The 13,091-nt window shown below is 40.1% G+C and overlaps 2 protein-coding genes across 3 annotated transcripts in view; both read right to left on the bottom strand.

Moving 5' to 3' along the window:
• Positions 1–13,091, bottom strand: part of shakB (shaking B) — a 158,940-nt gene that overhangs the window by 112,839 nt on the left and 33,010 nt on the right. The gene's annotated exons all lie outside the window — the stretch shown is intronic.
• Positions 2,317–3,222, bottom strand: I-3 (Inhibitor-3). Its single transcript, XM_017148891.3, has one exon. It carries the CDS (start codon positions 3,121–3,123, stop codon positions 2,530–2,532), a length of 594 nt encoding a protein of 197 aa, XP_017004380.2. The 5' UTR covers positions 3,124–3,222; the 3' UTR covers positions 2,317–2,529.

Genomic DNA, 13,091 nt, shown 5'->3' with positions numbered 1-13,091 from the left:
ATTAATTTTAATGGCAATTAGTGAATCAAATTAGAGCTTAGAGTTTAAGGCCTTAACTTGTTGTTCATCTTCGGCGGCCAGGGAATCGCTTTTGTGGGCCATTCATTTTGGGTTATAACAAAAGTGGCATAAATTAAATTTATATACACTTAAATTTAAATTTATTAAATGATTTACTAAATAATTAAATGTATTCATATTAAACCTTGCATTGTCTTCCAATAAAATAAAAAAATATATAAAGCACAGTGTGACCCATTCGCTATATTTTTCATTTCAGTGTGACCGAACCGCGATAACATAATGCTTAGATTTTTTCCCCAAATTCAGCTTTAAATCAGTTTGCAATTTAAATCACAAGAGACTTTTTCTTTGCTATTCCTTTCCCCACTGCAGTGCTTATAATTTCCGTCCCCTTTTTTTGTTTCCCCTTTTGTATTTGTGTCATGTTCAAAGCAAGCATTTTTTTGATGTCATCCGCGGCCTCATCAACTTAATCATTGAAGGAGAAGGAATAATTTGCCTGGCACAGATCCTTCGTCCTGCCTAAAAACTCAAAAAAAGGCAGAGCACAGAAAACAGCAAACAGAAGAGGAAAAATAAATAATGTGAAAAGAGGAAACATTCAGCTTCGTTGACGGCGACCCATTGACCAAGTTAAAAAGGCTAGAGCTATATGGCATATACACATACATATGTGTATGCACATGTGTGAGTTATGCAAACCATGCATGTATCATATATATCACATATATATCATATATATATATATATATATATTTTCTCCTTTTGCTGCGGAGGCACTTCAAATGCGGTTTGGGGCCGCGGAATCAAGCGCCAAGAGACCTCATAAAAAACGACTAACGCGACTATGGCCCACACACAGATACTAACCAACACTGGCGCACATATTGAGTTGTGGCTTAATGCCACACACACACTCACACACATAAGGGTTCAAAGTTTGGCAGAAGGAGCGCAAAAACCAAAACAGAAATATTTCGCTCCATTTTTTTGTACGTGGTTTTCTTTTTCATTTTTTTTTAATATTTTCTTCCCACAAAATTTGTGTCATGCCATGTGCCCGGGATTGCATAACCCCCTTTTTTTGGGGGGGAGGGGGTTGGGAACTGCACCACGCCCCTGTTCAGAGCCACAGCTTCATTTGGCAACTGAAACAGATTAAACGGGGAAATTGAAACTAGACGAAGAGTTGGAGAGGTAAAAGAAAAACAGCAGTTATCTGATTAAACAGATAAAACTGACAAAATAAGTAATTTAATTATAGTCAATCTTGTTTATAAGAAAAAAGTTATTCCAAGTTTAAATCATATGATAAATAACCACAAAATATTATTTTCATAAGAATAGTTTATTTCTGAAGTTTTAAGTTCATTTGGTAGATACTAAACAAAGAAAATGAAATTGACAAATTAGGCAATGTAAATTCTTAAGTAATATAATAATCTATCAAGAGTAGCAAATAAATATTTATTTAAATATTATTTTCAAAAGATTTTGAATAATTAAAGTTGAAATTTGTTCGCTTTTGCGATAGATCTGCATCTGATATTTCAATTTATACTGGAGCTGCAAAGGCAACTGGAATTAGGGATTAGGATGACAGGGCGACAACCACAAAGCCATCAGCACAGCAGCCGAGCTTCCATTTTCCATTTCACATTTCCCATTCGCCGCCCACTTCATCGAGTTCCACATTCGCTTCGCTGGCAACTTAAATTTTTGCACCCCCCTTTGTACGCAGGGACGGAGTTCAAATAGAGCGGTGCTTTCAAGAGGGATTTCGCATGTCGGTGGGGAGAAAGTGTAGAAAGGGGGGGGGACTTTCCACAAGCATCTGTGATGCACTGCAGCCACGGCAAAAAGTTCATTAATCTAGTTACAAGTTCGCGCAGACAGTTCGCATAATCAATCAATAGACACACGATGGGGTTTTTTTTTTGGAGGATGGGGAGGGTCTGGGAATTCTGAGGCGTAAACATGCTGTAGCCCCCCTCTAAGCCCCACCCCACGCCCCTGTGTATAGGTAGGCGTGACTGCTGAAGGAGGCGGGGGGCGTGTGACAGTTTTTTTTGTGGTTTTCTGCCCGCTGAGTGACAGGAACAGGATAGCATTTTCTAAGCGGGTTTTCTCCGGGTTTTTTCTGCCTTTTCTCCGACTTTTCTTTGCCTGAAACTGGCTAGAGGAACAGTGAAAGATGTGGCGTAAAAATTAATTAAATGAGAACATGGTCTATAAAGATCACATAAAAGTGCTTCATATTTTCAACACTCTTAAAAAAAATTTAAAAAAAAATTATATATACCATTTCATAATTTTATTATTATTGAATCCAAACACAAACCAATTTTTTTCTTTCCACATATTTTAGCACACAGAATTTTCCAATGATCTGCCGTTCTACACCATTCGCCATTGGCTCCTCGTCATCCCGGTTATTGCCCTTTTCCGCCGCAATCTCCCCGATAGGTTGCCGACTATTTCGATTAATGTGGCGTTTCTGCCCTTCTAAACTTTTTCAATTTCGCCAGTCGATTTATTTCGATTCTTGATCACCGCCTTTGGCTCCTCTTCATCTCTATTATTGTCCTTTTCCGCCGCGATCTCTCCGATAGGCAGTCGATTATTCCGATTAATGTGGCGATGAGTGCGGTGATGATGACAGTGACAGCCACAGCCGCAGTTTTGCTCAGCCTGCCTCCGCTTCTCCAGCTTCTCCAGCCGATTGCGGGTTCTCACCTCCGGATGCCCGAAACAGTTATCGCACTCGTCGTCCGTCGAGGAGGAACTCTCGCCGAAGGGATGCGGCCTTCGATAGATGCAACAGCACTTCGATTTTCGGCGATTCATGTGCTCGTTATCGATAACGCCGGCATGGAAGCCGACGCGCCTTCGGCTGGGCGTCGTCATCGTCGGCTGCTCCGATTGTGCCGCCAATCGAAGGCGCAGCAGGCTGGGGGGAGTGGCCAGGGCCACTTGATCTGCGGAATCCGTGCTATCGGCCGAATTGAATCCCGAATCTGTCGTCGTCACCTTCATGGAGCCTCTGTTCTCCGTCGTCTCGCCATCGATAGTCGATAACATGGCCTTCGGCTGATCCATGGGCAAAAAAAAAAAAATTAAAAATAAAAGAAAAAAACGCTACGAAATTTTGGCGACTTAAAAAAAAAACTCGTTCCGAAATGGGTTATCTGTTTTCTGTGAAGCGATTTGTAAAAAAATTCTATGTGAACTAAACAGCAGATGAAGTTTTTCTCATCGCAACATATGATATTTTTGTACCTTGGGGGAATATATAATATTATAAATGTAAAGACTTTTATTTAATTTAAACTTAAACCGATGAAATATCTGAATCGATGAGTGCTGTGAGGCTGCTGACCTCTTGCCCTTTCCTCTATTCCCTCTCTTTCTACGCCTGTCTGCCCGTCTCTTTCCCTCTGCGTCTGCCCTTCTCTTTCTCCGGCTGTCTCGTCTCCAGCTTTAGCCGCAGTCATTTTGGCTGCCAAAACTTGTGCACGATTTACGTCAATTGGACAAGCGCCAGGACACGCCTTAACCCCGCAGTGCCTCCGTCCACCCATTTAACCCCACCCCACCACCCAAATCCCACAGCAGCTCCTTTGCCTTTGCGAGCTCTATGTTTACCTAAAATGCAATTCTCCCTGCCCGTTGCAGTTTTGCATTTATTATTGGTAGAGTGGGTGGCCAGTGGGTGGGCGGTTGGCGGCTTGGAAAAACCATTTCCCATTTTCCATTTTACTTTACCACTTTTGCCTTTGAAAATTGCACAAAAAATCCGCCCTACTGCTATGTATATATATATTTTTTTTTTATTTACGCATGGCAAATAAATGTTGAAAATAATATGATGGCTGCTGTGCTGCTGTGGGGTTAAGGAACTTTTTGCTAGCTTCGTTTTCGTTTTCTTGGCTTTCGGTTTTCCCCGAAACCCCCCCACCAACTTTTTATTTTTACCATTTTTCCACTATTTTTTTCTTCTTCTGTTGGCCTCGTGTATTTTACTTCTTGTCTGCGTTTATCTGGCATTAGAAGCAAGAAAAATTATGTTTGCGGTCGAGGAGAAAAAAAGTGGGGTTTTGTCTGCGCTGCAGCAGATAATAAAAAAGAAGCCGCAGCGAGTCCAAAATGCGAAAAGAGGGCCCAGCCAACGACCCTGAATGAAAAATTATGCTCAATGCTGTTTGAATAGTTTTCCCCGCTTTTCCGCCCTTCGCAGGCGGAAAGAGGGCGTGGCCGGGGTTCAAGTGCAAGGCACAGACGAAATTTGAGGTGACAAAGTGTGTTTTTTTTATGGTTTAGTAATTTCGCCAAAAATAATTAAACAGAGGTTTTTACTCGACCACAAATTTATTTATTTTCCTTGTAATAAAAATGATTTGTTAATTGATCTCAAGAATTTAGCCACCAAAACACAGACTGTTTAACCTTCACCATCTCAGCTTATTAAATACTAAAATCCAGCATTTAACAGGGAATTTATAGCAATAACTTGATGAAAATTTTGATAAATGGTGCAGTTTTGGGTCACCATTCTACAAAACATCGAAAACTTTAAATTAACGAACACAAAATATCACATTAAGCGTACCGCATCTTAAAATTACACAAATTTAGAGTTTTGACATAATCAAATAAAAATTGGCAAAGTTTTGGGTTAAAAATGTCCAGTTTTGGGTCACCTTTTGCGCTAATCTTAGCTAAAAGTAAGGGGTAAATGCCAATCGCTTTCCCTAATCGCTTGTGGGCCGTTGGATTTTTTATTCTCGGCACTTTTCGCGACACCCAGTTGGGGAATCACCTAAAACTATTTGCAGACCATTGGGCTAAACACTTTGGCGGCTGCTCTTCACGCACTTAACGGGCAAATAAAAGTTGCCGGTGGGCGGAAAAGCGGAGGCGGAAAAGCGGGAAATGCGGAGGCGTTATGTCCGAAGGAAAACCAAATCCTCGAGCGCCTGTGGCCATAACTTTCTTTCTGTGTGCCGTGTGCCATTGGAATGAAATCTAAAATTCATTACGCATTTTATGCGTCAAAAGGAGATTGGGGATTGTGGATTGGGGAGAAATGGTTGGTGGGTGGCACGTAATGAGGCGCGTGCCTGGTCTGAACCTGCCCCATTCCACAAATGGCATTTATGTCCCAATGGAGACACGCACAAAACGCGACGACAGCAACGCCTTCGACTGTCTCCTGTCTCCTGTCCCCAGTTTTCCTCGTCGCTTTTCCTCCGGATTTTCCTTTCCTCCTGCGCCAGCAATTTACCCGCCGGAATTGTAAGCTCAAGCGTCCGTGTCTCCTTTGTCGCTGGTGTGGTTGTCTTTGGGGAATAAGATGAATTACATGCTACTTCAGGCAGCCTCCATCTCCACCTCCTCCACCCTCAACCTACACATCCATCTACAGCTGCTGCTCCTGGAAGGACTCTTCTCCCTGGGCATGCAAAATCATGCAGATAACGCACAAAAAGGTACCAGAAACTAAATCCCCCATCGCATAGTTTCGCAGCAGGAAGTCCCTTTAAAAACAGTGGAACTTGAGCACTAAGAAAAATAGCAAAACAACAAAAAAAAGAAAATAAGAAGAGAAACAGAAGCTCAGGGAAGAAAGAAAATAGAGGAGAAGAAAGAACACAAAGGAGAAGAATCGCGAGTGGGAGAACCTAACAAATACAAAAGAAGCAAAGAGTCTGCTTTAAATAGGAAGTGCAAGTAATGCTTGCTTAAATAATTTAAGGAAAATATTCAAATTTCCAAATGAAGTGCATTCTTAGTGACGTTGGTCACACTAGTTCAGTGGTGTGACCATGCTACTTTCAACAGAGGCAAATGTAGTATATTTTCATATAGTTCAACCTCTTATTTATAAGATCTACATTCTAGATAACACCGAATAGCACTGCAAAACTGCATCTTAAAGACACGCCAAACGTAACCTAATTTGCAGCTTGAGTTCCTCTTTTGAAACCGATCCGTTGGGCTGCCAGCCACCCCATGCTGTTCGAAATTTATGGAAATTCCCATTTAACAATTTCCGCCTTGCATCGAAAGCAGTGTGCCGGTAAAAAGGGAGACAGAGAGCGAAATCAACCGCACGGAAATCATGTCTACGCATCATTCTTTGTGCTATTACTCTACTAGTCCACTCCCCTTTTCCCCACTATAGTATATTTCTTCCTTTTTTTGGCATTCCTGTATTGTATTTGGTTTCGGTTTGAGTATGTGTGTGTGTGATTTTGCGTGGCTGTGTGGAAATGTGTGATAAGCAGTTTCCGCCAGGGAATAGACCACACATGAATATATATATGTATATATGGTGGGGATATGTATGTGGCATGGTGTGCAAAGATAGTTCTTTGAATGCCTAAGCTTCGCCCTTTTTCTTTTCATTGGCGTCGAACTGTCCAACACGACAAGCCGGCACTTAGGAAAATATATATTATTATTTTGTATAATATTTCATAAAATTCCACTTTAAAGTTATGTATTTTTCAAAATTTCATATTAGTTGGTCAAATTTGTATAGTGTGAACATGCGTCCTAATTAAGGGTATTTTATTTAATGCTGAGAATGCTGATCTAAGTATTAACTTTTTTAACAAATTCGTAGAAATATCATCATTAGGTGAGTGGTTTCTCTGAGTGCACGGATGCCAGCAGCAAACTTACTTTGGACCAAAAAAAAAGAGGGCAAGGCTTCGGAATTGAGCCACATCTCATAGTAAAAGCAAAGGAAGCTGTGGCTACTAATGCAAATATAATGGCAAATGTTTCGGAAATATATTTCACAGATAAAATTGATAAAGAACACGCCGCCGCCCTTAATCCACCCTCGCAAAATCCATTGTATGCGGCGGCAAGCGGAAAACTATTTGCTCGCATTTTTCCACACTCCCATTATCCAGCAGCATTCACAAACAACGGCAACAAAAAAGGAAAACATCTGAAAGACTACTCCTCACTTGTGATTCCCAGTCGCCTTTTGTATCCTTTCTGTTTCTTTCTTCTTCTGTCCTTGGTTTTCTTATCTATCAATCTATAACTCTCATCATATTTGAGGATTGTTCAGGCAGGCGAAAAAGGTTGCAGATTTGCCTCTTATATCCGGTTTTGAAAACATGTTCTGCTCTATAGAGTGATTTAAATATAAGATTTCTTGGGTATTATTTTTGTTCATTGTAATTGATAGCTTTGATTCAACGTAATTAAATCAAATGACCACACTGAAAGCGCAGTGTGACCATGCGTGCTAAGAAATATTCTTAATCCCCTGACTATCTCGTGCAATTTCAATTTGCCTGATGAACATCATAAGCCAAAGTTAAGACTTTAGTTACTTCTTGACCATTTACATTTGCCGCCACTTAAGCTCACTTTCAACGTCTTCATTCGACTTCTCAAGCTCACTTCCCCACTTATTTTTCGTTCCCTCCACAATAAATGTCAATTTGGCACTGCTCTCAATCAAATAAGTTTGCTGTTGAAAGTTGAGACTTCCTTTCGCCCTTTCACATCCTTTCAATTTCTTTCATTTGTCCGAGCAGCTAAAGCCCCAGCTAATTTCTGTCTCTTTCTCCACTTCTTGGCTCACTCAAACTATTTTTATGATTCTTGAGCTTAAGTAATCGAAATAAATAAAACGGAATCTGTGTCACAGATTTTCTGCCATCTGGCCAAGCAAAATGTAAACAAAATAAATAAGAGAATGGCTGCGAGAGTACGAGATGAAGCCGTTGACAATGGTATTCCCCACAGGGTGGGACTGTCGTCCCTCCATTTCTCAGTTGCCCTTAGTGGAGCAAAGGCAAAAAAAAGAAGAAAAATCTAATATAAATTCCATTACAATTATATAAATTTCACTTAAGTTTGCAATAATTTGAAAGCCTGAGATGCGACAGAAACGAGTTAAGCGAGGGAGTACTGTACTGTGGAGCAAAAAAAATAAATGGAAAATGGAAAAGGGGAAATGGGCAGCAAAAGAAATGCATCATAAATTTTCATGTTGCTCTCGCGATTTTCTATTGTGCTCCACTGGAGAGTGGCGAGCAATGGACATAAAAAGCCAAGCCCAAGACAGCGGCAACTTTCAACTGGAGTAGTAGTAACTGGAGCTGCTGCTGGCTACACAGGGAGAAAACTAGGATTTTAATGAATTCTCAAATAAAATATTTTAGCACTGAATTATTATGATTTTGCAGTTTGTGTGCAGCAGGTCACACTTTTTGGTGGGGAAACGAACAATGTGACCATGCAAATGTTCAATAAGTTAATGTTTTAATCAAAAAACTAAACCACAAATGGTAAGATGAAAACTATACTTACTTTTAATGGGTGGCAATTATATTTTTCTCAGTGCTGCTCTACTGCTGCTGAGGCAGCAATTCTGTGTCCAGCCATAAAGCAGCGAACACAAAAAAGTGGGGGGGAAAAAAATGCAATACAATTTCATTTTATGCAAGAAACAACGCTGGCGGAAGGCAGGAGGAAAAGCTCGCTTTTTGGTGAAAAATTGTAAATTCCCATTAGAATTGCGCCAGTGGCGCGCGGGAGGGGAGGGAAAACGCATCATGAAGGAAGGAAGAAAGTAAGCCGAGGAAATGAAATGAAACCAAAAATGAAACGAAAAGCGGACTCCGAGGAGGGTAAGTAGGTAAGTGTATGGTATGTTACATGCATAAATAAATAACCGAAAAAAATGGCAAGAGGCAGCAGCAAATAATGTAAGGAATAAAAAAGATTAAACTTGAGGGAACGAAAATTAAACGAATTTTTTTAGTGGCGAAGGAGGGGGAATTTTAAGAAACTGCAGGAAATTAAAGAAAAGCTAGGAAAAAAGAATAAAAGAAAGATGTAAAGTGGAGACTTGTCTCTATGATGGGAAATATGATGGATTTAGTTTTTAAATATTAGTTACAGCTTAAAATGTGATGTGTAAATCTGATAATGCTTTTCACATATTTTTTCCCACGTTTGTCCCACTGTGAGTTCAAAATGCGCCTGGCAAAGTGCCTCCGCTGAGCTTAAAAGAAATGACTTCTTGTTCCGCCAGCAGTTACCTCTTTTCCAGCTTTTCTCGCCCATTTTTCAAGAGTCTCTATTTCTTCGTTGCTTTTTTTGTCCCTATAAATGTTTTTTTTTCTATTTTCTTTCCTTATTTTTTTTTGTTTTTGGTGCAAACGAAGTTTACGCGTGCTGATGCAGATAATGACAGTCAGTCAGTCAGAGGAAAAGGGCAAAGTGGGAAAAGTGGATGTGTGGACGAGGAGGTGGATCCATGGAGATGGTCTTTTGGAAACTTGTTACCTATTAGGAACACACACACATGAAAGAGGACTTCCTGCTGCTCCACCTGTAGTCCTGTAGTCCTGCAGTCCTGTCCCTTGGAACTTCTCCGGGCACCGAGCAATTACAGAGAAAGCATCGGCAGGATAAGGATAAGGATAAGGATAGCGAAACCAGGCGAAGCCAGGCGAAAGCAGGCTAAAAGGAAAAGGTCCAACGACCTGAAATCTTTTCTCGGCTCCATCTTCAGGCCATAATTGCTTGGCAAGTTAATAAGTGGCAAGTCAAAAAGCTTATCCCCTGGACCCAAAGCCCCGTACCGTCGCACTTTTCCACCCATTTCCCACACACACACACATACACTTGCCTACACTCGAGTGGCAAGTTGCATTCCATTGCAGCTGAGAGCCAGGAAAATGCTCGGGTTTTTCCTACAGCTCAGGCATTTTAATTAGCGCATTACCAGCGAAAAGGAGGCAAAGGGGTGGGGTAGGGCGGTACGAACCTCTCGACAATCGACAAACCCAGGCTCTCGACACCAATTTTTTTATGGCCAGATGTATAAACGATATGGAATCACAGAGAACACAGCGCGTTACAGGCATGTTGGAACTTTCTAGGATTATAGGAATGCAGAAGTGGTATTTTTCAGTGTAAAAAAAACAAAATAATTAAACACTTTATAGATTACCTACAGGTATTTATTATAATTATTTACTAGAGCTTAAATTTATCGATCCTTTTTTTTATCAATCTTTATTTATCGCAATGCAATTTCTAAATAAAATTTTAAGGGAATAAAAAAATGTATTAAAACTGTATTTATTAAACGTTTAATAGATTCTAAAACCCTTTCTAGGGCCAAGTTTAAATATTTCAATTAAAATTAATTTATTATCTTTTATCGATCATTATTTATCGCTTTAACATTTTCTAATTCTAAACGTTTTCTCGCACTTTTTTGGGCTAATAAAACTGCACTCCATTACCAAGGGTAAAAGTTGAAAAGGTGAAAATTGAGAAAGGCAGGGGGCCAAATGCGAAGTCAACTTGCCAATCAATGTTCGCAGAGAGCCGATAAACGATTGCTGTTGCAAACTTCCTGCCGAATGGAGTCCTTGGACCCTGTCCAAGGAGCAGAAGAAGAAGAAGTCGGAGATGGCTAGAAAAAGTGTTCCCTTGTCAGGTGTTGCCACGCCCTATATAAATGATGTTGCAGCTGCCACTTGGGGGCAAAAAAAAAACGGGGAATAATATTGAGGAATTCCTCTTTTTGCCTGCAAATCAATTCCAATTCCAATTTCTTATTTAACATTTTGATTAATGCAAGCAGCAGTCGAATATGCAAAGTTTGCGTTGACTTTTCCTGCACTTTTTATGCAATTTTTCCTGCACTATTTCTGCATTTCTTTTTTTTGACAATGGCGGCCACTTGACACATGCTTAAGCACACACACATGAGGATAAGGCGTTTTCCACATCTGCTCCCGTTTGCCATTTGGCTTTTTGCAAAGCCAAATGTTGTCAAATAATATTTACCCAGCCACACAGACACATGGGAAATATGCAGGATATTGGATATTGTATGTGTGGCCAAGCAGTTCAGTTCCGCTGGAATAAAACGCAAAGTGTGTGGTCCAAAAAAGTTGAAAGTTGAAAGTGTGGCAAATCCATAAGTCGGAAAATATCAGCGAAAATGTCAGAGAAACATCAGACAGAACAGAACAGAACAGAAGCTGTTGAGGGGATCTTGGGATTTACTGGCTGAAAATTTGTATATTTTCCTTGAAGCCTTGAGTCTTGCAATTTAAAATTTATGAAAATAAGTAATATAACATTTTTTTAAGGTTTAAATATTTTCTTTACCCATTTTTGTTCATTAAGTAGGTAACTTTTAATTTCCAAGAACTATTTGCAAAATGTGCAACAGTACAACCAAAAAAGTAGAAAACATGGCCACTTGAAGTTTGAAATATATACCTCTATAGTCCACTGATTTCCCCGGGGGAATTAGCATTTTACCCCTTTATTTTTTCTAATAGGGAAGTCGGTGCGCCGTCGAGTGCCAAGTTTCAAATTACACGCCTCACCAGCAGCCGAAGAGGAAAACTTGGGGAAAATAAATAAAATCAAGTATATATAAAGGACATTGGAGCGTAACAGTTTTGCCGGCTTTTCCGGCAAAGAGGAAAAGCGGAAAAGCGGCGACATGCTCAATCTGTCCAAGTCCCTTCAAGTCGAAGGCCCTTCCAATCTTCCAACTTTATCGCCAATAATTCTCAACTGTCCGTTTATGTCTCTGTTTCGTTTTCCCCATAGATATATAATATATATATATATTTGTATTTAATATCGGGAGACAGACAAACAATCATATCGGGCTATTTACGGCAGAAATCAGAGACCAGAAACCAGAACCGTAAAAGATACAATTCATAAAGCCGACAAGAAAGACAAAAGTTAGACAAAACACTTTTCCGAGGAGACGTAGACGTGGTGGAAAAGCGTTTTATAGATAGCAAAGCGCACACACACATGGTGGGGAAAACTTTTGTGTTGGTCCTTTGTTGTTTGTATTTTGTTTAGATGGCATAAATTAGATACGTGCCCACCCAAAAGTCCAGGACATCGGGACATTGGGACATCCCACCAAATCCAAAGACTTCTCTCGATTGTTTGGGCTTTAAACAAACAAAGGCGGCGAAGGAAAAAGGGATGAAGGGGGTTGGGCTCTGCAGGATACACAGTGTGTGTCACAGATTATGTCCTGCTGGTCCCTTGGTCCTTCGGTCATCATAACAGTGGAAAAGCCATCATATATATTTACCCTCAACTTGGCGGCCCGCAAAAACTGCAAATTGCAGTTTGGACTGGCCAAACAATTTTCTGATTAATTTCAAGTTTTGTGTAAACTGTTGAAACATTCCAACGATGATGATGGTGATGATGCCCTCTTATGTGTGCCCCGAAAATTTCGCATTTCCCCGGCATTTTCCGCTTTTCCGCTGGCCTTTTTGCGCCGCCAGCCGACAGTCGAATGAAAAGTTTTCCCCTCTTCACTGAATAGCTGAGCAAACTGCGAGCGAGGGAGCGAGATCTAAATAAATAATTAGTTCGCATTTATTTCATTAGACAAACCGGAATCCCGAGGCAAAAACTTTTGCGGATAACTAAAGACCCTAAATGGTTGCCCAAGAAAATGGCTTTGGAAACATATGTGCTCGAGTGTCCCACTCCGGTAATTTGTCTAAAAAAAAATACAAGTAAAGTTTCCAGGGGGAAAGTGTTTGTCATTTATAACCTTATATCCTGCAAACTCAAAACGCGAATTCTTAAGTCTAAGAAGTATTTGAACTATTTATTAGTCAAAAACCACTAAAATAGCCAAATATACAATCTCAAATCGCGAATTCTTAATTCTTATTTAATTTATTTAGCAAAAATCACAATAAAAATTAACCCAATTTGATTCGAAACGCGAATTCTTAAGTGCAAGGAGTATTCAATTTACATGGCAAAAATCACCAAGAACCAATTAACCCTTACCTGCCCGAGAATTAATTCCGCCATTCCACGCTCACTAATTGAAATCATTAGTTTTTTGTCATATTTAGCTCATCAAATCCCAGTTGATTTGCGGAATCTGCAAGTCACCTTAACTCTTCATTATCTCATCATCTAATTAATCCGCTTTAATCTCCTTCAATTATCCCCTTTGATCAACTGGCATTCAAAGGAAATCCCATGCTCGTTGCTCTGGTTTTATT

Source organism: Drosophila takahashii, chromosome X (genome assembly GCF_030179915.1).
Source record: "Drosophila takahashii strain IR98-3 E-12201 chromosome X, DtakHiC1v2, whole genome shotgun sequence".
Taxonomy (NCBI): domain Eukaryota; kingdom Metazoa; phylum Arthropoda; class Insecta; order Diptera; family Drosophilidae; genus Drosophila; species Drosophila takahashii.
The sequence above is the reverse complement of the archived record's forward strand: the minus strand, read 5'-3'. Positions and strand labels throughout refer to the sequence as shown.